Raw genomic sequence first — 23,125 nt, forward strand, 5'->3', positions numbered from 1 at the left:
CAAATACGGGGAGAATTTGGCAAATGACTGTGAAAAACATAAATGTTGGAGAAACGTTCTATTATTTGATCCTCATCTGCTGTTTTTTTTTAAATTGGAAGAAAGATAAAGATGAAATGAAACATTCCAAAACCGAGGTCAGACTAACAGGTCTGCAGTTGCCTGGGTCTTCCCTCATGCCCCTGGAAATTTGGTGTCAGCAAATGGAAGGTCACAGCTCCCACCCTYGTGGTGCTGTGGCTCAGGAAGCTGGGCAGCCCAACTCCTGTCAGCAGCACTGAGGAYTGAGGCAAACAAACAAAACCATTCCATGCCTTTGCCTTATCTTAATCTCTGTTGGTCAGGTGACAGTCTCCAGCGAGTTCAGTGTTTTCTCAGGAGCTCCCTTTGCCCTTGGCACACCCAAGAAAGCCGTGTTGTCTGGCWCAGTGGTGCTTTAGCCTTTCCTGAGCTCTCCCTGCATGCACAAACCACAGCTCTCTAATCTTGCTGCAAAGCCCCACCTTGCTTCCAAAGAGCCTCTTGAGCACCACAAGCTCGGTCAAGATGGTTTTCTGCCATTTAATGTTTGAAAAATTGAAATCTCCCACAAGAAGGAGGGCTATGATGCAGTGATTTCTCATAATTGTCTACAGAGGAACTCATCAGTGCTTTAATCCTGACCAGGTGATCCAGCAGTAAACATTCTCTGCTGACACAACATCTCCTGTGTTTTCCACTGCCCTTTTCTTCACCCAGAGGCTTTCAGGAAAGACAACAGATTAAAAGCACAGGATAACATTTATTTTCAGAAATATCTGCTGTGCGTTTTGGAAATCACTTAAATCCCACTGGAAATGGGACAAGGGCTGCTAACACTGAATGTCATCTGTGCTTTTTGGGAGGAGGAAAGTGGCCCAGGAAAACAACCCAACCCTCCAATGATAAAAATTTTTAAAGGGCACAATTAAACTTAAATATCTAGTTTTCTATGTCATYGAATCTTCAGTGAAACATTATTAAATGAATTTTATGTAAAGTAAGTATACAACAACAGTTGCTAATAATGATGATGAAAGAGGRAATGCCAGCCGTAAATGCCTCTCTTTTAATTCCTATTAATTATACTTAATTTCTAACAGTATTGTTAAGGCTAAGAAGCCTTAGCTGTGGAGCCAGGATCCTATTACACAGCTCCCAGCTGTGTGTGTGCTACAAAAAGAATAACGTGGTCTCTTTTGTGCCTGTGTGTGTCTGTATGGAGACAGGAGYCAACAGATGGGCGCCGGCAGCTCGACAGAACAATCCCACAAACCTGTCAGACAGAGCTGGTGTACAATGTGCAGGGATATTAGCACACAAATTGTGTGGGGTTTATCCACCTTTTTTCCTTGCATGCTGTGGTAGAGGATATTGCTGGAGGGATTTGAAGCTGTTGGCTGAGTTGGCTTTGTGAGGAGTTGATACTCCTCTTCCTCACAGCTCGAGTGCCCAAGGTTTGCTGAGKGGGTGCTGCTGATCAATTGTTTGCAGCCTTCCTGATACAATTTGTGCAAATGGTGATGCTGATTTGCACACTGTGCTTGTGGCAGGTCTTGCACAGGGTCTGTGGCACGAGGGGGTGGCATTGCACAGATAACATTTGATAAGGGCTTCTATCTGCAGACCAGATCAGGTGGTAACTATGACAACCCCGCAGATACAGCTGCACTTGCAGGGCAGGGATTCTCTCCTGCATTCTCTCAATAATGCATAAATGGAATGGTGGATGTCAGTTCAGCTCCTTTTTCTGTGAGGTGCTGATTTTGACCAGTTGTATCCAATGCCAGAAGCACAGTGAAAATCACCCTGGGAGTTTAAAAACGTGCCTGATTTTGCTTTTGTATCTACCCCCTTTTTTCCTGCAGTGTTCTGATGCACTGTAGGCACTGAGACAGCACAAAATAGCAGCAGCTTGCTCTTATGGCATTTTCATGTTATTTTTTAATTCATCAGTAATATAAATAATAGTTTCTTCTTTGTTTAACAAAAAATTATATTGTGTTGCTTTTTTTTCTTCCATTTTACCCCTTCYGTAGAAGCAAAGATTTTTATTGCTTAAAGGGATGAAAGGCAAACAAGAGCTCCTTTCTGTGAGAGTATTTGCTGAAAACAGTAATCCTTTTTTTACTCTGTATATGACCCACCCTGTTAAATGCCATGGGACTTTAGATGACTGCTGTAGAATTCCACAAAATACTTAYWAAAAAAAAAGGATGGMATATAAAAGCTCAAAATCAGCACCTAATAAATTCGACAGGTTTTTAGACTAATGARCTATGGGATTATAGCTCTATTGAATCCAATTGGATTTTTCTACTAGGGAATCAATCTCCACACATATACGTGTGTGATTTTATCATCAAAGCCCACCAGTTGGACAAAGTTAAAGTGGGAGGCTGAATGCTAATTTTGCATGATGCCTTAAAGAAGTGACAGAGTTGTGCCAGGTAGCAAAGAAGAAATTGCAGCTGGATCCTGGGATTTATACACCAAGGGAGCTGGGTTGTGGTAGTCAGGGAAACAGCAGGCACAAGTGATGCTGAAGAAAAAAAAAAAAAAAAAACAAACCCAAATGTGCTCTGTGAATCTTCTGTCAGCAACCTCCATTGCTTTATGATGTACATTTACAGAAAATGCCACAATTTGTTTGTCCAGTTCTAATCAATGGCTCTGGTGTTTTTCTTGTGTAGATCCACAGGAAAGGAGTTTGCCCTGAAGATCATAGACAAGGCCAAGTGCTGTGGGAAGGTAGTGTACAACAATTTGCATGTGTACAGARGCAGCACAGGCAGCTGCTTGTTTGTCATAAATGGTGGGTGTGTTTGGGTTTTCTGACTATTTTCAGAKTATCTGTTGAACAAGATGATGAGGTATCCAAGAAGCAAATAATAAAAGCAGTGAGTGTTAACCTACTAAATAACAGAGGAAAAAAACCAACCAGCTGTTGCCTATTTTACTGGACTGACAAAAAAATGCTACTATGCACCCAAAATATATTGGATGATTTTGATGTCTAAAATATGAGAGGAAATTTGCAACTATATGTTTATTTATGTAATTCCCATCCTGCTCTGTCTCTTATTTTTCTGTTTTTGTGGCTGAACTTGCTCCTTTTATAAGCAGAACATGGACTTGAAAAGTAATTTTCACAATCCTTTCTTTATGTAGTTTCATCTTCCTGTTATTAACAAAGATCTCTTGTGTTCTGAAATCTTTCTTTTAATGCAAACTTTAAACAGAAAAGTCCAGAATTGTCTCCTCAGGAGCACAGCATCTCATATAATCAAAGCAAATATCTGAAAGTGTCAGACCTCTTCTTTTCCTTTGTCCTGAGTATAGGTATTTTTAAAAAGGGAGGAAAACTGCCGGCTTTTTTTGTGTGGTAAGGAGCTGTGTGATGCTGTGATGACTTTGTAGAGGTCCTCAAACAGAAACATTTTATCTGTGCGGGTTTTAAACCATGTTTTTAGATGCTAGGAGATGAGGGTTTCATGTTCTCTCTTATTCTCTGGGTTTATTTAGAAAATTTGGAAAGGAATCATAAAAATGTACAACCACCAGGAAAAGTGCTAGAATGACCTTTCTGAGATTAAAATGTTGCAATTGCTTCAGCTGTGGAAAGGGGACCCAGTGAGTTCCACTGCAAACAAAATTTTTGGAYGATGTGTACAGCTTGCAGCTTTAGATGGTTTTTATTACTTGTGTGAGTCAGCTGCTTAGCTATCATAAACTGGAATGGTCTAGAGACAGGTAATCTATTTTACACAGTAGAGTTTAGAGGAATTTTCTATTTATGATTCCCCTTGCTTTAAAATATAGATTAAAAAATTAGCAACCCCATAGGTGCCTGTTCTGAAAGGATCTGGATCTGTGTAGCTGCAGACTGCCAAGAAGATTTTTATACCTCTTGGGATAGTGCAGAACCATTCTGGAAGAATTCCAACAAAGGAAATAATTAAATTTTGCTACAGCTTATTCCTTCCTCACTCAGTTCCACAGCCCTGCCTTAAAAACACCCATCCAGCCCAAATATGGATGATTTATTTGAGTGTTCCTTGCTGCTCCTTAGTAGTTGATCTCAGATGTCCAAAAATTTGAATCCAATTGACTAATGTGTTTCCACAAGTGGCTTAAATRTTAATTAAACAATGACTCTGTAAATAAATCATATTAATGTAGATTGAAACATATACTGCACTTTCCAGGAGAATATCATAATGAGTTTTGGAATTACTACTTTTTTGCATGGCAAAATATAGCAAGACAGTGGGGTGGTTGAAAATAGCTATATTAGTCTGCATTTTTTTCAGGACAGATTTTTAAGCAGTACCTCAACAACATTTTGGAGCCTTTCCAAACAATATTGATTATTTTAAATACTGATTATGCCTGAGCTTTATTTAAAGCAGTTAACAATTTAGTCAAGAAAGCACAGGTAAAGCCATTGTGCTTCAGTCATAATTAATGGATGTGATAAATTTTTTACCTGTTGTCTCAGYTGAAAAAGATGTAATAAGATTCTAGTTTTTGCTTGGACTCTTAATGTTAGTTTTGAATTTCCAGGTTTCCATCCCTCAGGCTTGGTATGCTGTGGCTGTTCACATTTGTCTGGTGATGAGATTCAGCATTGTGTTTAACAAAATTGCTTCCTGTTTGTCTGTTTTGTTTTTTCTCCAGAGCACTTTGCTTGGAGCAGACATAAGTTTGTTCAGAGTGACAATTGCTGCTCTTTCAAAGTGAATTTCAAAGGTGTGACTGTTTAGCCCKTTCTCTCACCAAATGAGATGCACACGTGGCATGTGGTTTGTGAGTTATGTAGCCACAGAAAGCTTGGGAAAAAGCACAATGCATCCATAAATAACCCTGGAGAAAGCAGGGGAAGCAGTGTAGGATCTGCAGTCACTCCTAGGCACAGTGGGTCACATCTCCTGGTGCTCTGCTCACAASTGCATGAAGTGCATGGGGCTCATCAGTGCATCCAACGTGGAGCAGTTCCCAGCCCAGTGGCACGATTTGTTACCTGCCAGGGTGGAAGGATACTCGTGTGTGATGCAGGCATTGGTGCTGATTTTGCAGAGAACCTAAATACRACATCCCTGAATTGCAATATCTATRAAGAAAAACTAAAATCGTTCTTCATGTGGAAGGGGGAATGYATTTTTTTTTTTTTGCTCTCTAGTGTTAAAATGTTGTAGAAAACAAGACATTTGAAACTAATTTGTTCTCAAAAGCCATTACTTCCTCAGAAGTACAGGGAAGGGGAAATTAAACTCAGTCTGTGTGCTGTTAAACTGTTGGAGTCACAGCAATTTAACTGAGCTATTACAACACATTTTGCAGATTGTAAATCTGAASAGACGTATAAAATGAACCAAAATCCACAACCAAAGGACTCAAATTATTTTTTTTCTTGAATAGATTCCACAATTTTTTAAAAAACTAAAGTCCTTGGTAAACTAAATCCTAGGTAATCTGTCCTTGTGTAACCTCCACTAAATGAGAGGTGGAGGCTGGAGAGGATCAAGAACATGTTAACTATTGATGAGGGGTGACAGGTTCCAATGATCCAGCTTGGGGGCAGAAAGGTTGTGAACTTAATTTCACCTCATAATACCCACATAAGACTATAACCTGCACTTCCTGAACTGCTGTCATGTCCTGGGGTCTTTTTTGGAGATGCCCCATTTGTTATGTGTGTGAAATACAGTAATTTTTAATTAAATGTGGTCAGTGATGAAATACAAGTTAAGAATCCAGCAAAAACAACCTTCTGCTGCATAAATTAATCAGCAAAAAGGGTGCTCACTGACCAAGTGATCAGCTGATCAAAGGAAAAGTGAATTGGCAAGTTCCTGTTTCAGATAAACCTCCGTCCTCCTCTGAACAGGAGCACCTGATTGAAAATGAAGTGTCCATCCTGCGCCGAGTGAAGCACCCAAACATCATCATGCTCATCGAGGAGATGGACACCCCCACAGAGCTCTACCTGGTGATGGAGCTGGTCAAGGTAAGGCTCAGGGGGCTTTATTGATCTTTGAATTCTCTGTGCTGGTGTGAAATCTGAGCAGTATCTAGGGACGCTACAATCTTGGGAGACATAATCATAATATTCCAGTATCAATCTGCATTTTTAAGTCATAAAAATTCACCTTTCTATCAATTATATCAATTCTCTCTTCAGCTGTAATTTGACTATTGACATAGATTTGAGGTAATTTCTTAATGTGCACAGTGTAGAGAGAAATGGAAAGTGGTTTCTGTGTCATGCTTACAACATGCAGAGGTGATAGTGCATTTACTTACACAACACCTGCATTTGTTTCACTAATCTCATTTTTTAATAATTTGATTTTTTWAAARATGAGCTCTGTGTAATGAATTTATCCTAATAGTTATGGCAAATAGTTTAAACTCAAGTGATTTTCATCCTGGAAAACCAAAACTCAAAAGATCTSACCTCTTTTGCTTATATCAAACAGTTCAGCGGAGAATAGATGCTGCTTTCATGCATGCACAGAGGAAACACAGAACTCATTTTGCTGTCACCTTGTGAGCCTAATACACGAGTTGCATCAATTTCCAGTCATGCATTCTCTTGTCTGAGTTCTGTGCATACACAGCAATGCTGCACATCACATACAAATAATATATAGCAGAAGCAGCACTTTTTATTTCTGACTGAAGCCCTGTTGGATTCAGGAGTCCCCTCTAGAAYTGTTGCCAGACTGGGAAACCTCTAAAAAAAGCATGTTGTTGAATTTATAATTTCTGTTGCCTACTCATCTTTCCTCTTTTCTACAAGTTATTTTTATATACTATAGGCTTTTKGGGGTTTCAAGGCAGTATTTTCTTTATATATATATATTTAAATTCACCACCATCTTGGCGTGCATTTCCCRAATTGCTGCTTCTCTTTGGTGTGTATTGAAACGCTTGGAATGCCACCCACAGCTCAGACAGATCACTCCTACAGATGTATCCAGGGAAACCATCATGGAGACACCCACATGAAATTTGTTGCAATGACTGAAAATGCCGCATCAGTAACTCACTCACACATTGTTGTGTATTCCCAGAGGAATAGGGCAGCCATAAACAGAGCCTGACAYATTCAGAAATCACCTGGAGGAGCTGCACTTTGATGTATCTCAGTCAATGGATTCATTTATGTTGCAATGTGCTCAACTTGTTTGTCCTTTTCAGCTTTAGTTATTTGGTATTTCTGCARTATGTGCAGAAATTTGAATTTGCAGTACATTACAATGGCTGAATATTTGTTAGTTATGGTGGGTTTTTTTTTTTATTATTGGGCTAATTTATTTTAAGCATTACTCAAAATTGGGGCTATTTTTCACTAAGTTAAAGGTATTATACTGACAAGAGGAAGAAAAGGGAAGCTGTATGCCTGTACCTGTAGGTAATATAAATGAGTGATCAAAGGTAGGAAGATCAATAGAAGAAAAATCTGTGATTTGTCCGAGCTCAGACTCCAGAAGCCTGGAGCACAATTAAGAATTGATTGTAATGACCCAAGACCCAGTCTAGTATCTTGGTGACAAGGTCATCTTTCTGCAAAATACTTTTCTTTTTTGTTGTTTACCAGGAGTTTGAGCATGTCTTTTGTAAAGGAAGATTTTACAGGCGGTTTGTTTGTTTTTTAAAAGAAATACCATCTTAATTATTTTTGATGCAGTGATCTTTTTCCTTTCCATTATGTAGGGAGGAGACCTATTTGATGCCATCACTTCATCTACAAAATACACAGAGAGAGATGGGAGTGCCATGGTCTACAATTTAGCCAGTGCTCTCAAATACCTTCATGGTCTCAACATTGTGCACAGAGACATCAAGCCAGAAAACCTTCTGGTACGTCCCATTTGCTTCCGAGGATTTTCTCTTACTTTGTTCTCATTAATGCAAATGCTTGTGTATAAATGTCAAGGAGCACAGCAGAGAACAGCAGGCATATTAATTTGGAATAAGTATGTATGAAGGAAATCTTTTGCCATGAGACAGCAATCACCATAATGCAAGAGCTGTGCTCAAACTGGTCTTTACACCTGTCTGTATTTACATTTTGATTTGGGCAAGCCATTTGGATAAGCAAGAGTATTGTCTTACAAAACAATGAATTTTAAAGCTATATCAATTAATTATTTATCAGTTTGCAAGTGGTAGAAAGGTGGGCTGAGGGCCATTTCTTCCATTTCTTTGAACAATCCTATGGCTACCAACTGAAGCTGGTGGATTTTTTTCTTTCACTGTCATCATGGGATCATCCTGATGGTTTATCAGTATCCTGGCTGGGAGTTAACCCTGTACATGGGTTTATTCCTTCCATAGGCTACTGACTGCTTTTAGTTCTTAGCAGAGACATAATTCTTGTCAACACAGTTATTTTTATCATGAAGTCTGCTTTGGGAACTATTTATGCCACTGCCCACAGAGGGCATCTTTCCCACTCTGTTTATGGAATGGGATCAGCATATGCTCTCCTGTTGTATGTAGAGGTTGCACTCATGCATTATATATTGGATATTAAGTGTCATGCACTGTGCAAAGTGGGCCATAATCTCCCCTGCTTGAGGCATTTCTTAAAGTCTTTTCCAGTKTTTGTCAGTCCTATTTAATGAGGTTTCATCCGTAGAAGGAGTCACAGCTTATCCCAGAATGGATTTTGAACTATTACAAGGACAGGGCTGCAAGCTGAAAATATTTCCTAATTAACAGTCAATTCTTTCCCAAGTAATTCCACTGACAGTGTTTAGCAATTTAAATAAACCCTCAAATAAATTAGATTGTTTAGCAAAAAGAAGGGAGGGGAGGCTTCTCCTGGATAATRTAGTCACAGCAACACAGCACTTGAGAGAGAAAATGAAGGTGGAAGGCYCATGTATTATTAGAGCATCTCCAAACTCAGACAGTCCAAAGAAATTTTAAGCTCTCATTAATGATTGAATCAGTTATAAATAGGCACAAATGCCCTTTCTGCCTAGAAAGCCTGAAGAGATTACTCAACAGATGCAAATCTTACTGTGACTGACAGCAGCAGAATGTTGAGATAACATCCTGGTATTGAATGCAAATGCAAATAATTCCCATCAACTGCTACCTGTAATTGCAAGTAGTTAGGTTTTTTTGCACAGGGTCATCCAGCCTGTCTGGATGGGAATTACATTCCCTTTGCTAGTCATGCATTTTAAAAATGCAGACTCTGAGAGTAATAGCTGATACGAARGCATTATATAAAGGAGAACAAGTGCTCCCATTACTGATATGAATTACACAGGGGAAYGAACAAAGGTATTGCAGTGTTCAGTTGTTTGAGGAAGGCAAATAAATTCAGCCATTCTGGAGATTATGGGGTCCTCCATTCTAGAAACTAGATGCMTTTGAAATCATGTTAATATAAACATTTTACTTCAAGAATGAAACKGAGATTAATTTATTAGGGGGATGTTTCCTTTGTGTTGGTTTGATTTGATTTACTCCTGTTATCACTATGGTATAGCAGTTTTCTTTCTGTTGAAATTCAGCTTCTTTTGTCAATAAAATAACTCAGTGCTCGACTATGGGTAAGGGGCAGTTGGGTCTGCACAGAAACCTAAACTAAACYTGCCCAGACCAAGCCCAGGGAAGACATTTGCTGATGAAATACCCAGTAGATTTATGCTAAGTTAACAAGATGTTAAACAAACCTGATTGTAGCTGCCAGTCCCATTTTAAACTCTAGGTCCCAGTCAAATGAAAGTAGAATATTATATTTTCTGAAAATATTTAAAACTTTTCAGCATTCAGGGACTGGGTTTTCTTTTGCCCCTCGAGTTGCTGRAGGCTGTGTCATGGTCTGACCTACATAGCTGGCAGACAGCTCCATTGAACACTTGTTCCAGCTGCAATCAATGGGAATATCATTTTTCCCTTCTTTCCCTACATGGCTGTGAAATTGCCTCTTTTTGCCCATCTTCTTGGTGTGGTGGTGATGCCATCCCAAAGAAAAGAGAGGGTATAAAAATGCAGATGTTCTCATTCTGTGCTAATTTCTCTGATTCCAGGTGTGTGAATATTCAGATGGAACCAAGTCTTTGAAGCTTGGAGACTTTGGACTGGCGACTGTGGTTGAAGGCCCTTTGTACACTGTCTGTGGCACCCCCACCTACGTGGCTCCCGAAATCATTGCAGAGACAGGGTGAGCATGACTGGCTGCCACACGGGCCTTGCAAACACTCATTTTTGGCAGGCAGCTCCTGCCTGATGTAAGATCTAGAATGTTCCAACAGGCTGGCCCTCCATCCTCCYCTGTGGCACCATTCCCAGTTCCTCCAAGAGGCCTCTTGCTCTCCCTGCTCCCAGATTTCACCTTTCCCTCCTCTCCCACCTCCCCAGGAACAGCTCTGGTGCAGTGGAGTCCATTTGTTTGTGCTCCCTGCCTCACCTCAGCATTCAGAGCCCATTGTACCACCCGTGGCAGCTGCTTGGGGAAGAACAGACAGRMCAAACWCAGTGTTTGCATTGGAAATGGAATCATTTGTATTGGAAGAGCCTCCAGAGGTCACCTGTTTTCAGGGCAGCTCTAAGGAGATCATGTTGATTCAAGTGACTTTGTTTGGGTGACACATCCTGTTGGATAATAACTGAACAGCCCCCTTATTCTGTATTTAATGGAACATTGCATAAATACAAAGAAAATTCTGTAAAATGGTAGAATTTCACAAGTCCTCTCTCCTTTTAGACCTATTTGAGCTCCATTCTGTGCTCTAGCTGGCTCCTGCCATAGCTGTGACCACTCTGAACTTGGCCTTCCTGATGGAGGGGGGTTTTGTTGTGCTGCCTCACTCCCTGCTCAGTGCATTTGTGGCATTGAGAAACATTTCACAGCTGCAGYGAGCTCCAGTGTCAGAGAGCACCTCGTCTGCGTGGGGGAGATTTTGACAAACTGAATCTACTGAATAGGGGAAAGGACCTCTTTTTGACCTGCAGTGTTTTAATTTCTGTGCTTTGAAAGGAAAGTGCAGTTCTTTTTCCCTGTGCTGCTCACAGGAGAGGCTGGAGAATTGGTGTGTCTTGTTGCTTAGCAACACACGATAACCTCGGCAATAGTTACTGCACTGGGGGAACCGAGGAGGCACATCCTTGTCTTTCATCATTAGTGATTCTGGACTGGGAAACCTTGACACTGACTTGGATTTCAGTATATTCAGAACACCCTGGAGAGCCTTGAGGCTTATGGTAAAAGAGAAGAAAAAAAAAAAAAAAGAAAAATCAAAGAATCATGGTTTCCTAAAGATTGGAAAGGTGTGAAGAAAAGGATGCTTAGGTACGAAATACATTGCCACATCAGCAGCAAGTAAATTAGCACAGATTCTCACATAATCCTGTCAGTTCCCATTTATCTTTGATTGGAATGACTTTTTTTTTTGTAAATTCCACACAAGTAACACAGCTTTGTTTCCTCAGATACGGCTTAAAGGTGGATATTTGGGCTGCAGGTGTGATCACGTACATCCTGTTATGTGGATTCCCACCTTTTCGCAGGTGAGTGTTCCCATGTCAAAGGGAAAACCAGCAAAACCAATCAATTCTTTCAGAGCAAGTCTGACCTTTCTCCCTGAAGAAGTCAACCTTAGGGGAAGAAAAAACGTGGGTTGGATTGACACATTTATTGACACATTTTCCTCACGTTTTTGCTCATTTCTGTTAGCGGTTTTCCCTTGTCCCTCATTTTGGGTTTTGGGATCAATGTTATGTATTTATTTGCCTAGGGGGCAGCTGTTTTAGTGCTGCGGGGGGGTGCGAGGGCAGAGCCGCTTTTCCTTTTGTCTCCAAGCGCATCCCAGATCCATGGATGCCGGCTGCCCTCTGGCGCTGCAGTTGGGATGAGGCAGCTCCCGGAGAGGGGGAAAGGCTGGGAAACCAGGGCAGGGGGAAAATGTGCTTATCCTGCCCTTTGTAACCTTGTTTGTCCCTTTGGTAAGTGTCAAATGAGCGGTGGCGTTTGCAAACGTCAGTTTTGGTAAGCGGTGTCACAGTATGCATGGGCTCTATGGAAAAATCAAATGGGCTTTCTTTTTGCCAGAGAATGAGAAGGTATTGGCACTTTTTAATAGGGAATTCTCCTCTTAATATGTAAATTATTAATGCAATCCCTGTTTGTTTATTTGTACAGCAAAACACTTAAAAAGTTTTACCTAGGTTCTAACTAAATCACCAGACTTAACAAACATATTTTACAAAGGATACAACATAAACAATTATTGTTGCTAGAAAAAGAATAGTTCAGGTATTTGAGTTTTTCATGTTGTTAGTTCATGTTTAAAGCTGAAAACRTGTCTTAAAAGATACATTGTACAAGAAAATGTTGTATTCTTTGTTATTCTTTGCTTAAGGTTTGAGGGTAGGGCACAGAGAATGTCCACATTGTGCTGCTAGAACCACATCATAATTGCAGTTAAAATTTACTGCAAAACCAACCAACTCAAGAACGAAATTGTTCTTTACAGAAAGTGGATGTTCACTGTGGCTATGGCCAAGAAAGAAGTTGAAAAACAAAAGTCCCATTCCCTTTGATCTCTGAATATTCATGATACCAGGTTTTGGATGCAAAAGTGCTTATATTTTCATTAYCAGTAGCCTGCCAGTATTCGCTAAATTGAATGTATCATGAGTTTGCCATATCTCTTCCTTGGATTTTGAAAATTCTTCTGTTTTGATAGTTTCAAAGATGAGGCTCATTTCACTACACTCCTTCCCCCTACCATATGTTTTCTGTAGCAGATCCTTTAGAACTGGGATGGCAAGTGACTGACTTTTCAATCCCTCCTTCCTGTTCCTGAGTGCTAACGATGCAGTCCCTATTCCAGTGGAAGTTACCTCAATAAACTGGCTTTTCTGTTGTCATCACTTCTGACACAGTAACTATGGCAAACAGCTCAGAAGAGCTGTCACTGTATAAACTTACAAATTGTGCATTTCTAGTGGTTATTAACACAATTTCTGTTCCAYCCCCAAATCAAAATTCATATGACAAATTGCCTTTTTTTTTCTGTTACTGCTGTTTTACAGTGAAAACAACCTTCAGGAAGACCTCTTTGATCAGATACTTGTCGGGAAGCTGGAATTTCCCTCTCCCTACTGGGATAACATCACTGATTCAGCAAAGGTACTGGCATTTTTTCCAACCTGAAAGAGCWTTTCTGACAAGCCCCTGAAAAGGCTGCTCAGCTGGGAAGGCAGCCTGGAAGGTTCAGAGCAGCCTCTTCCCCACTGCCCCAGCTGCTGTGCTTTTTTAGCTGTTTAGCTGAACAGTGCTGGATGAAAGCTCAGGTGTTTCAGGCTGTCATGCCCTGTCTGAGGAGGGGTAGCAAGATGCCAGCTGCATTCAGGGAACATCACATGATTCCCAGTTCACTTCCTCGTGTGCTTTACAGCAGGCTCAGCTGTAATATAAATGTGTCTCTGAATTTTTCCCTCCTGTCACTCTTTAAAAAAGAAAAGTTATTGCTCTGTGGACTGGATGCACTTGGCATTCCTTCCTGTTTTACTTGAGCCATTTATTAGAGCTTTTCAAGAGGTGCAGCCATTGYTAATTGCCATTGCTAGCAGTTCTTGTGTTGTCATTGCAGTTTTGTTTAAAATTATTGTGTCTGGAGGACTAAGTTCCCCCTTGTAAACCCCACTTCTCATGTGAATTCACTAAAGTGCTCTGAATAATATCTGAGTACTCACTAGCAAGTGGAGATTGTTTTTTATCCAACCAATGAGAAGTTGAATTTTTTCTGCATTTTTCTGCATTTCCCAATGGGTGTTTATCCATTTAGCAGCATTTCCCAAGCTCCAGTCACCTCACACATTTCCAGACATGCATTCTGAACAAACAAGGCCCTTAATCTTGGTATTCACAGGGATCTCTCACTTCAGACTTCCACCAAGTAACTTGGCTGGTTGGGAAACCTCTCAGTTAGGTGTGTTGTTATTATCTGCTTGAAGAAGCCATTTCCCAAAACTGAAGCAGTGGTCGGTCCCCTTGAAATACTCCTGATAAGAAGGTTGATAATTTGGAGGCTGTAAAAGATTTTTTTTTTTTTGTTCATTTAAATGTCTTTTTTTTCTTCTGGAGCAACAGAGAACAGTTTTCATATAATTGCATCAGTTTCTTGACTTGCAGATGCAGATTCTTGTCTCTGATTTGTTTTTAATGTAATGTTACTGTGTGCATGTGCCCTGCCCCAAAAGGATGTCATCTCTTCCAGGTCTGTTTTTGTTCTGGTCATCAGCATGAATATATAGAGAATAAATTGGAACATTAGAGCTGATGCTTTTAACATTTATCTTCCATTTGGTATCAAAAGACTCAGCGAAACATGAGTACAATGAGGAAGTTGATCTGAAAGATTCTGCCTGGCAGCATCTTCATCCTAAAGGACAAATTTTTTGTTCCACTAAAGTCACACTGCTCTCACTGCTTCTGGTATCAATGAGGCTTTTTTTTTCCACCCAGGTATCCAAAAGATTGCACTGAAGAAGAACTTGGTGCAACAGTATTTTCAGTTATAATATCCTTCCTGACTCTCTTCAGACCCTCCTATTTTTTCTTTTTTAATGCAGGAGTTAATCAGCCTGATGCTCCATGTGAATGCTGAGGCCCGGTACACAGCAGCACAGATCCTAAGCCATCCCTGGGTGTCAGTGAGTAAATCACATCTCTCTTGTCTCTAATTTGACAYTAAACCTGTAAATCTAACCTTTAAAGTGTAGTGTGCAGAAGCAGAAGTACAATTAGCAAATACAACACCTAATTTAACATAGGCTGATACCAGCTCCTTCAACTTCTCAGGCAGCAGCAAAGGGGAGCACCAAAGAGCATTGCTTATTGTTTTGAAATCAATTAATTATTAATAAGCACTTGGTTCACACATGTTCTAAAAGAGGCACTGAGTGTGATCTCTGGAGCTCCCTGACACTATTAACAAGTGTGWCATAACAGCTTCGTTCAAACATATTTATGGTACTTTATAACATCTCCAGATTTGGGCCATTTAAAGTGATTTGAAAGAAATCCAAGTGATAGATATGCTTTTTATTTTTAACATTATTTCAAGCATGTTATTCTTAACTAGATTGAATCAAACCTGCAGCTTATAATTGTGGGACAAATTAATGCACTGGAAGTGTCTCATGTAATTTTAAGAAATAGAAATTTGTTCATAAAACAGTGAGTGATTGCTTGGTTCCTTTCSTCTGGAATATCTCTCAAAAAGTGTGTTCACTTTTGGATTGCCTGTCTGAATATTTACTAAGCATTAAAAAGCAGAAAGTACCTGAGGATAACAGAAAACTTTTTCGTTTTTTTCCCTAACTTGAAAATTGTGTTCATTCTTTTACAGGATGATGCTTCCCAGGAGAATAATATGCAAGCTGAAGTAACAGGTAAACTGAAGCAGCACTTTAATAACACCCTACCCAAGCAAAATAACACATCTGCTGGGGTTTCTGTCATCATGGTAAGAAAAATGAACATTTTTATACATTGATAATACACTTTGCATATTTTYCTAACAGTGCTCTATGAGCATGTGTGGTGCAAGAATAGCAAACCCAAAACTAGAATAGTCTCTAATTCCAGTCTTTATTGATGTATAATGTGGATTGTCTCATTGCTTGAGAGCAACCAAGTCTATCACAGTGTGCTACCTAAGAGGGAAAGACAAGATTTCAAACAGAAACAGGTGAACACTGAGTAGGTGTATGTTAAAATGAAGTTTATAAACAATTTGAAATCTTTCATTATAAAAATTGTGATTTTTTTTTTTAGTCATACTGCCCACCTAGTTAGTTGAGTAGGTTCTTCCTCTGTGTTGCTTGATCTTGAGCATAGCGTTGTCCAATACCACACATCCCAGGAAACCAGGCTCCACCCCAGACACTTTCTATCTGATCTTACTGTGGCCATCCTTGTCTGCTGCAAGGATGGACACTGCACACAAACCGTATCTTCAGTTACTAACATAAAAATAAAACCATCCATGGTACTGTAACAGTGACTTCCACCCTCACCTTCCCAGCAGCATTACTCTCAAAGCCCAGSCCACTTAAATTAACAAAGAATTGTTTTAATCATCTGAGAGCCAGTAAATTTAAATAAAATGTTTCTACATACATCTATGTTTTTTGCAAATATATTTATTTGAATTAAATAGGCAAACAACTTAAATGTAGGAAAAGTGATAACATAAAAATAAGTCAGATAATGGATTTCAGGTTCATGCTCTTGTCTACATTTCATTTGACAGTTTGACTTGACAGTTTGAGAGGGACTTCAGAGCTTCATTCTTTATACTGTTGAGACTATGGATAAGCCTGAAGCTGRAAACTGGTATAAAATGCACTCTATGTAATAAGAGCAATTTTAATTCTAACTCTCAGCCCCTCTCCAACTTGCATGCCACTTAAGCCTGTCTCAGATCTGACACAGCATAGCTTCTGGCTTCTTATTGGTGTGGGTTTTTTTCTGATTCTGTTAGCTACTGACACTCCTTCAGCCAGGAAAGTTCACCTCATTTTACCTTTTCCTGCTTTATTTCCTTCTAACAGGTATGGAAGGATGTAAACGCATAATTATTTATTGCTGAATGCAGCTCCCAGTTAACGCTGAAAGGAAAAGCAAAACCTAGCTCAAAACACTGATCTAATGAGGGTTAAGCCCCCAATTTGTTATTCTTGCCCTGGTTTATCTTGAGCATTGAAAYTGAGTTACCTTTGTGTTCAGAAGTTCTTCACTTGCTCCAGCACTCATTGCTTCCCAACATTCAGCTTCAGACGAGCACACTGTGTGATTCTCGTGTATGGCAGCTCATTGCTATCTCAGTCCACCTGCACATTTAATGGAGCCCCTTTAGCATCACCTCATTCCAACACTGTCACCTGGCCCCTGCAGATAATACCATCCTGTGGCAGATAAGTAAAACTGCACATTCCCAGTTCAGTGTCCTTGCACAGGGGGCTCCTGCTGCCCCCAAAAAGCATGTTGCTCTTAATTCATTACTGATTTTTTTTTGGTCGATTTAAAAATGTTCTGTAAATCTAAATTTGTTGCAATTGTGTTAGTTCTGCTTAAAGTAAGTCTAGTTTCTGTCCCTTGCTTCCTTCCTTTTTCCTCCTTTCCCAATGCCTGCATTGCTTTCCTCTGAGTAGGTCCAAGGCAATGGTACGTACTAACTGCGATGCTTTGTTCTGCTGCACCAAAAATACATGGTCTCCATTTGTAACAAGAAAGGAGAAATAACTGAGCCAGTCTGAAGTGGAAAAAGCTGTACAGCCACACTTAACCAGCAAAGGAATATATTTTAAACATTTAGGGAAGAAGTRTCCTGCCTTGAGTGATGCACATCTGAATTATGCAAAGCAAACACCACTCTAGTAACTTTTTACTTCCTCAGATACATCTTAGTCTCTTCTCCTGGCAGTAATTTTGTGCATGTATATATCTTACTGTATCTAAAAACAGCTAGGAAAAGATGAGAACCCTTTGAAGACAGAAACAAAGACCAAAACCACTGAACTAAACATTGTTTCTATTTAAAATAAAAATTTCAATTGTCATTTCCTTTATGGTATCAAAGAACTAGTCARGAGATAATCAGTCCTAAATTAATAAAAAAATCATTCTTGCTCAGCAACAGTAAAATTAAACAAAGGAACCATAAACATCATTACATAGGAACATATTGCAAGGTGACAATTAGCAGAATCTGCTATGAGGACAGCACAGGAGAAAATCATTGCCAGCATGAACTGAAAGCATGTCCTTCCCCTTTTAAATATTTTTACCTGCCACTGAAATAGCAGAAACCCCTGTATTTACAACTCTTTTTCCAGCAATGGAAAAAATGAAATGCAATGGTGTCTTGATAATGACAAAACTCCTTCAGACCATCACTAATCTCAAAAGCCCAGACCCAGTTCAGCTGCTCCTTTCCTTGCATGCTCCCTTTCCAGAGTTGATTGTCAGTAGCAGAGTTGTGGACTATGTTGTGGACTATGGAATTTTCTCCTTGTACTTCTATGCACATAGGCTAGCAATGTAACTTGAGTTAAAAAAACCAACAAAAAAACCAGAACAACAAAAAAGAGGGCAAGAAGTACCTTATTTCTGCTGTCCTGGATGACTTTGATGCAATAGAACACATCTGGAGAAAAAAAATTATTCATGGCAAATTTAACTTGTGTCAGAAAATTATTGCAGTGTTACTTTTGCGAATAATGCACTTTTGCATTTTAATGTCAAACCCAACTAAAACCACAGAAATTTTCACATTAGTAAAGCAAGCCAAATCAAAAAAGAGAATTGCTAAGGAAAGGGCAGAGCATCTGACCTTTACAATTAGCACATATCCTTTAGAGGCTATGGAAATTGTTGTTTTCAGCAGCTGTACCTCACACTCCAGATAATCCACCTACTGCACTATGGAATTCTCAGTTTCCATTCCAACCTGTTACTCCCTTCCCCAGCAAACTCATTTTTAAGTATAGAATTCAGAAATTGAGCATTTTTGCCACCATCAAAGGTCATTTGCCTATTCTCAACACAAAGTAGAAAAGCAGGCCCTTTTCTTGAATACAAAAAATGTTTAGGTTTCCATCTCTCCCCTTCACCAGTGGCTGCCCTTCTGTATCTGTGGTTTGTTACAGGAAACTGAGTTTCTTACTGAGTTCTCAGTAAGCATTATCTGATTCCTTGTGCCTGCAAAAACACAGGTACATAAATGTTGCTAATAGTTACTATGACAAGTTCCTTCTCTCACAGGAGACCTTTTTTTCCACATCAGACTTGCAAGACAAAAATTTTAAACCTGCAACCTCATGGCAAGCATACAYCTGGAAGATAAGGTTTCTTTACATTTTCTAAAGTCAGCACCACAAAATGCTACCATCAATTATATAAAGGATTTCTAATGTTATTTCTCCTTTTTTTTTCCTGGCTCTAATGCATGCACTTCATGTCTCGTAGATTGTTTTAACCCTTAAGTTAAGACAGGGCTGTATTTAAGTGCTGTTTCATGTTTTGCCTTGCATTTGTTTTTTTTTTTTGTTTGTTTGTAGAACACAGCTCTAGATAAAGAGAGTCAGATTTTCTGCAGCAAGCGCTGTCAGGACTCTGGTAGAGCTGGAATGGAGAAAATCTCTGCAATTGCTGCTGCAGCTGCTGATCCTCGTGGGGCTGGGTCCGAGCCCCTCTTCCCTGCTGCTCCTGAGCCACTCCGGTCCCCCACGCTGCCTCCTCCTGAGCTTGCTGGGGATCAGCCTGGTGCGTAGGACTGGGGAAAACAAATCCAACTGAAGCTCCCCACACTCTGGCCACCATTTTCTTCATTTCCCATGACTGTTTTCAGTTTGTGTGCACCTCTCGTGGCAAGCCCCAGCCGGGTCTGACCCCTTCTCTCGCAGTGGGTGAGCAAACCACATCTTGAGAACAGCAGTGGGGGAAAGACTCTGGCAATGTTAGGTGGTTTTTTTAAGTTCTCTGTGTTAATAATTAACTCCATTTCAACACAGCCTTGGGCTCTAAATAGACTAACTTATGGTGTAGCTAACCATATTTTTATATGAKCAGTGAGATGAGGAACAGTTACCTGGCCTCACCTCCACCAGCAGGCCCCGTTCTGTTCTTCYGATGGGAATTCTCAGAAAAGTGGGAGAGGCGGACAAGGGAAGAAAACTTATATTTGCCTTCTATTCCAATGCCTCTATTTTTAGCCAAGTTTCTAGTAAACTTGAAGAGGCAAATTTTCATGAAGTATTTTTTAGTGGACTAACTGTAAAATATCATGAGACAAACATTTGGMGATAGAGAGGGAAGGATGGTTGTTTTCCATCAAGTTTGTTATCTGATTTGCAGGCAGGGTAGTGTTTAGATAATATGAATTTAAATAAAGTAACTTGGGATGTAAACATGAGCAGTGGGCATTTATTTGTTACAAAGACTGGAGTGAAGGAAGCCTTTTTGCTTTAGCCATTTTCTATCCCAACCACAAGTGTCCCAWCCACACCTTTCTCCAGGGTCAGACTACCTGTTAGATAAAATAAAATKACTTTGGGCCTGTGAAGGGAAAGCCTGCTGCATGTTACCTAAGCTATGATGAACTGAGCAGCTCCTGAATCTAGGACAAACTGATAGAGGAGCTGCCATCAATAGCCATCAGAGGTTTGTCAGTGCTATCCCCCCTATTCACCTGGTGCAGGCACTGGAAACCAGGATTGGGAAGCAGCTCTCCTTAATCTGCAGTCACAAAATAGACGAGGTTTTATCTTTACCATRATGCTTAGTTCAATAGAGTATGTATTCAGCTTAATCCTTTTCCTTTGCTCGTTCTTATGAATTGGTCATAGCTCATTTTTTTCTCTTAGCTATACTTTCTACTAGAATTGTAAAACAAGACCTGCAATAAACTTTCTTCATTAAAAAAAAACCAAAACATTCAGAAAGTCATTCATTTCTTTGGGAGCTCAGTTATATTGTCAGTGAAACTGCTGTCTTATTCCCTCTGGAGAGAGTGAACAATCAGATGCCTAAAAAACAATTGAATAAAATTAATTTAAGGGATTCCCACAACCATTTAAGTTCATTGATTCCTATGAAAGACATGATTAAACATGATTGGTTTACCTTTTGAAGAGGCATTTAAAGATCAGCRAGTGCCAACTGATAACTTAGTGGCTGAAAGACGTGCAACATCTTGGCAAAAATAAAAGGTATTAAAGGTACGAAAACATGACATGTCTTGAACTATGATAAAAAGGTTGGGCTACAACCAATCCTTGTTAGTCAACTTTGTTGTGGGCTCCCTGGATTAAGTTCAATATACTTCAAGAGTATGGGAATAGCCTTTGTGTAAAATAATTACTCAGAAGGGAGACTGGTGAGAGTCTGCAGCTGGCTGTCTGTGTGGTTGGTGATTTTTGGACTCAGACTAAGCTGAAGAAAGGACATGGTATTTCAAATTGAGTGGGCTAACCAGGCACCACAGCAGCAAGGACAGGGAGCCTCCAAAAGAGATCAGCAGAGAGGGAGCATCAWGAGAGTGATGAGTGTTGGGCTAAGTTCTGTTTTTTCTAAGAGGATGGATTCAGCTATGAAGAAAAAAACTGCCACGGGTTKGCAGGGATTTCCAACAAGTTGTCTTGCACAAATATAATTTTGTGTCTACAACAGAAAGGATCATTTGCCTGGTCAACAACTGCAAGTTCTAAACTATTACCTTGCCTCATGGAAGAAGAAAGTAAAGACTAACACCCTGAATTCATGTCCCTAAGTTCATAACTGATCAACATCTAAACATACTTAGACAAGACAGAGCAGATGCAGGTGCCAAAATGCCTATTTTAGAACAGTGCAGACAGCTGGAAATGATGATCCTATGGCCAACAATGAGAAAAAAACATAGGATAGCTGGGAAAATCCTCAACTCTTCATGTGACCTTCGCAAAATTATAGCACTACTCCATGCCTTAAAACAGACACACGTTCAGTCTGTGCATAGGTGCAGGAGGTATCACACTTTAACATAAAAGTAAAATAAAGACATGTTGGTTAACACTAAAACACCTGATGAAGGCTCACAAGTATCACATTTAGTTTCTTACCTGCTGCAATTTCATTTAGTYCTTCTCTTGTATAGCCATGAGATGCTGCTGGAAGAAGGCAAAAATAGATCTGGTTCACAATTTCTTTCCTGTCGTAAAGGGAAAGAAACTATTACAGAAATTGTAAACAACTTCAACGATTGTCAAAGAGGATTGTTACAAACACTCCACAGTGACAGCACTGCCGCTACCATGCCTACATTTAAAAAAAATAAYTATTAAAAAAAGTGTTTTAAAATATCCTAGGTCTTTTTAGATCCTTTGAAGTCGGTACTTGTTCTCAAAAGCCCAAAGCAGCCATTCCTGCAGTTCTGGATTTGAAGTCCCAGGACTGAATCCTCTCCTGCTGTAAATCACCACAACACTATGTTCACTGGAATTCCCTTCAATATTTACCCTTATAGTCAATTCTCCCCCTTCTAGAACATCAAATAATAATTAAAATAATTGTCAAAATACATTATGAAGATGATGTTTTATGATGATGTTATTTTCATTAAGTATTGGCTCATTCTTAGCAGTTAATTGTTAAGAATATTTACACAGGTCAGTAAATCTCATTTAATAATTAATAAAAAACCATTCCTGCTCAGCAACAGTTTCCACATCTTTCTTCCTCCCAGTAGTCACTGGCCTACTTACAACTGATAGTGTAAATTCACTGATTCCATCTTCACTTTGATATAAAATATATGTATTTATCAAACATCTTTGGTTTTAAAAAGTGTTTACATGGAAAATTATATTTTGCATTTACTCATTCTTTCTTTAAAGCCACATCTAAACAGCAATCAGAAAACAGCAGAAATGCACAAAAAACTAGCAAGCTCCCAAAATTCTTGTTAAGTTAAACTGATGTTTTTAAAATTAAAAAAAAGGCAAACAAATCCAACCCTCCTACTGCAATCAGCTTCAATGTACAATGCACAGAAATTGGTATTTAGTTGAGCTTTTCTGTCAGGGGAATCCTCTCTAGCAGGATTTTTRTTTTCTTTTTAAATTACTTTAGCATTATGAAAAAAGAAATAGCAGGGCAGGGACTGGTAGAAGCAAGCAGCCATGTAATAACCCACTAGGAAGCTGTTGCTTCTGTCCTTGATTTATTTATTTTTTTCAGAGGGAATCCGAATTTTAAGTGCCTTTGTTTCCTTTGGAAACAGGAGGCCAAGAATGTGAGTTGTGCAAGGTGCAGGTTGCACAAGAAGAAGTACCAATGACTGTTCTCTTCTCACAAAAATAATAGGAGAGAATTGCCAATTAACAGAAAATAACCAAGTCTAGAGCACTTAAATGCTGAATGTTTAAATGCTGCTTAAATCACACTACTTGTGTTGTTTGAAATGGTCAGATTTTGGGTTTTGCACATACAGAAGAAGCATCCCTTGCCCACAAGATAAGCAAAGCAAAAAGCAAACTGGGAGAGCAATGTACAAAGTCATCTCTGTTATTGGATATTGCTGTGGCT

The 23,125-nt window shown here is 39.5% G+C and overlaps 1 protein-coding gene across 4 annotated transcripts in view; it reads left to right on the plus strand.

Moving 5' to 3' along the window:
* Window positions 1-20,505, plus strand: part of DCLK2 (doublecortin like kinase 2) — a 77,521-nt gene extending 57,016 nt beyond the window's left edge. For 2 of the 4 annotated variants that reach the window (XR_008965551.1, XR_008965552.1), the window contains 10 exons: window positions 2,712-2,769; window positions 5,909-6,028; window positions 7,741-7,887; window positions 10,077-10,210; window positions 11,479-11,556; window positions 13,084-13,180; window positions 14,626-14,706; window positions 15,405-15,521; window positions 16,311-16,393; window positions 19,120-19,173. Coding sequence is in view for 2 of the 4 variants with exons in the window: in XM_057369182.1 (XP_057225165.1) it covers window positions 2,712-2,769; window positions 5,909-6,028; window positions 7,741-7,887; window positions 10,077-10,210; window positions 11,479-11,556; window positions 13,084-13,180; window positions 14,626-14,706; window positions 15,405-15,521; window positions 19,120-19,332 (1,045 nt within the window). In the remaining 2 variants the exon portion in view is untranslated. Of the gene's footprint in view, window positions 1-2,711; window positions 2,770-5,908; window positions 6,029-7,740; window positions 7,888-10,076; window positions 10,211-11,478; window positions 11,557-13,083; window positions 13,181-14,625; window positions 14,707-15,404; window positions 15,522-16,310; window positions 16,394-19,119 lie in introns of all 4 variants that reach the window. The other 2 variants (XM_057369182.1, XM_057369183.1) reach the window with 2 other exon arrangements.
* The last annotated feature ends 2,620 nt before the right edge of the window (window positions 20,506-23,125 follow it).

This window comes from Malurus melanocephalus, unplaced genomic scaffold, assembly GCF_030028575.1.
Source record: "Malurus melanocephalus ecotype Western Australia unplaced genomic scaffold, MMel_1.1 scaffold_105, whole genome shotgun sequence".
NCBI lineage: Eukaryota > Metazoa > Chordata > Aves > Passeriformes > Maluridae > Malurus > Malurus melanocephalus.